The 1,007-nt window shown below is 51.7% G+C and overlaps 1 protein-coding gene across 1 annotated transcript; it reads right to left on the reverse strand.

Moving 5' to 3' along the window:
- Positions 1–208: 208 nt before the first annotated feature.
- On the reverse strand, positions 209–568 carry LOC140909980 (ATP synthase F(1) complex subunit delta, mitochondrial-like). Its single transcript, XM_073340077.1, has one exon. The coding sequence runs from the start codon at positions 566–568 to the stop codon at positions 209–211; it is 360 nt and encodes a 119-aa protein (XP_073196178.1).
- Positions 569–1,007: the final 439 nt, after the last annotated feature.

Genomic DNA, 1,007 nt, shown 5'->3' on the forward strand with positions numbered 1-1,007 from the left:
CCACAGTGCACTGCTCCAACATTCGATGTTAGCCTTGGTTTTATATGAAGCTCAATTTGTTGGTGGGATTTTAGAGGTGCTCAGCATTAGCTTAATGTTCCTATTGATGTTAAACAAATGTGACTTAGAAGTGGGCATAAATGGCTATGAAAATTAAGTTTGGGCTAGCTTCACAAAAGCCTTAAGTGCTTAACTACTGCTTTAGGCATCACATCAACTTAGCAGTCGCGAGATCCAACATGTCTAAAGCGGTCATCTCTTCTGCCAGCAGCTGCACAGAGGAGTCTGCATTGACTGTGATGGAACCACTGCTCACAAAGTACTTAGTCAGTGTGCTGTCCTCGGCAAAGACCGTCACAACTCTGGGTTTCAGGACCTGCAGGGTGGGAATGTGAGCCGCCAAAATGCCGAAGGAGCCGCTCAGTGTGGGAATGTCCACCTGCTTCACAGTGGCTCCATTGTAAAACACCTGCGTGGGTGAGGCGAAGGTGAAGGACATCTGGGCTGGGCCGGCAGCCGCCTTGGCATAGGAGCGAGCCGGGGCCCAGAGGTGGCGAACGGGCAGCATGGTGGGGCCGGGGTGGGCTTGAGTCTAGGTACCCAGCTGCTAGTCTCAGGCCTAAAACCCAGTGGGATTCTCAAACTAGATGTTCCCCCGCCTATTTTGCCTGCAGGGCCTGATTAGGTAGCATGTGTACCCACACAAAGGAGAAGGTAGCACAGCCCCCTCCCTCTTCCCCAGGGGTTAGAACACTCACGAAAGGATGTGGGAGACTCTCACTGCCTGACAGAGCAGGGGATTTGAACATGGGCCTCCCACCTCCCAGTAGAGAGTGCTCTAACCACTAGGCTATAGTCACTGTCTTTGGTCCCATGCATATTTAGTTTATGCCCAGCGGACCAGCTCCAAACAACAGACACTGAAAAATCTGCCCAAGAATATCCCATAGCCAGAAAGCTCTTGAGAGGGTGCATGCATGTGCACTACGTAAGAGTTCAGGCAGCCC

The sequence above is a fragment of the Lepidochelys kempii genome, chromosome 4, assembly GCF_965140285.1.
Source record: "Lepidochelys kempii isolate rLepKem1 chromosome 4, rLepKem1.hap1, whole genome shotgun sequence".
NCBI lineage: Eukaryota > Metazoa > Chordata > Testudines > Cheloniidae > Lepidochelys > Lepidochelys kempii.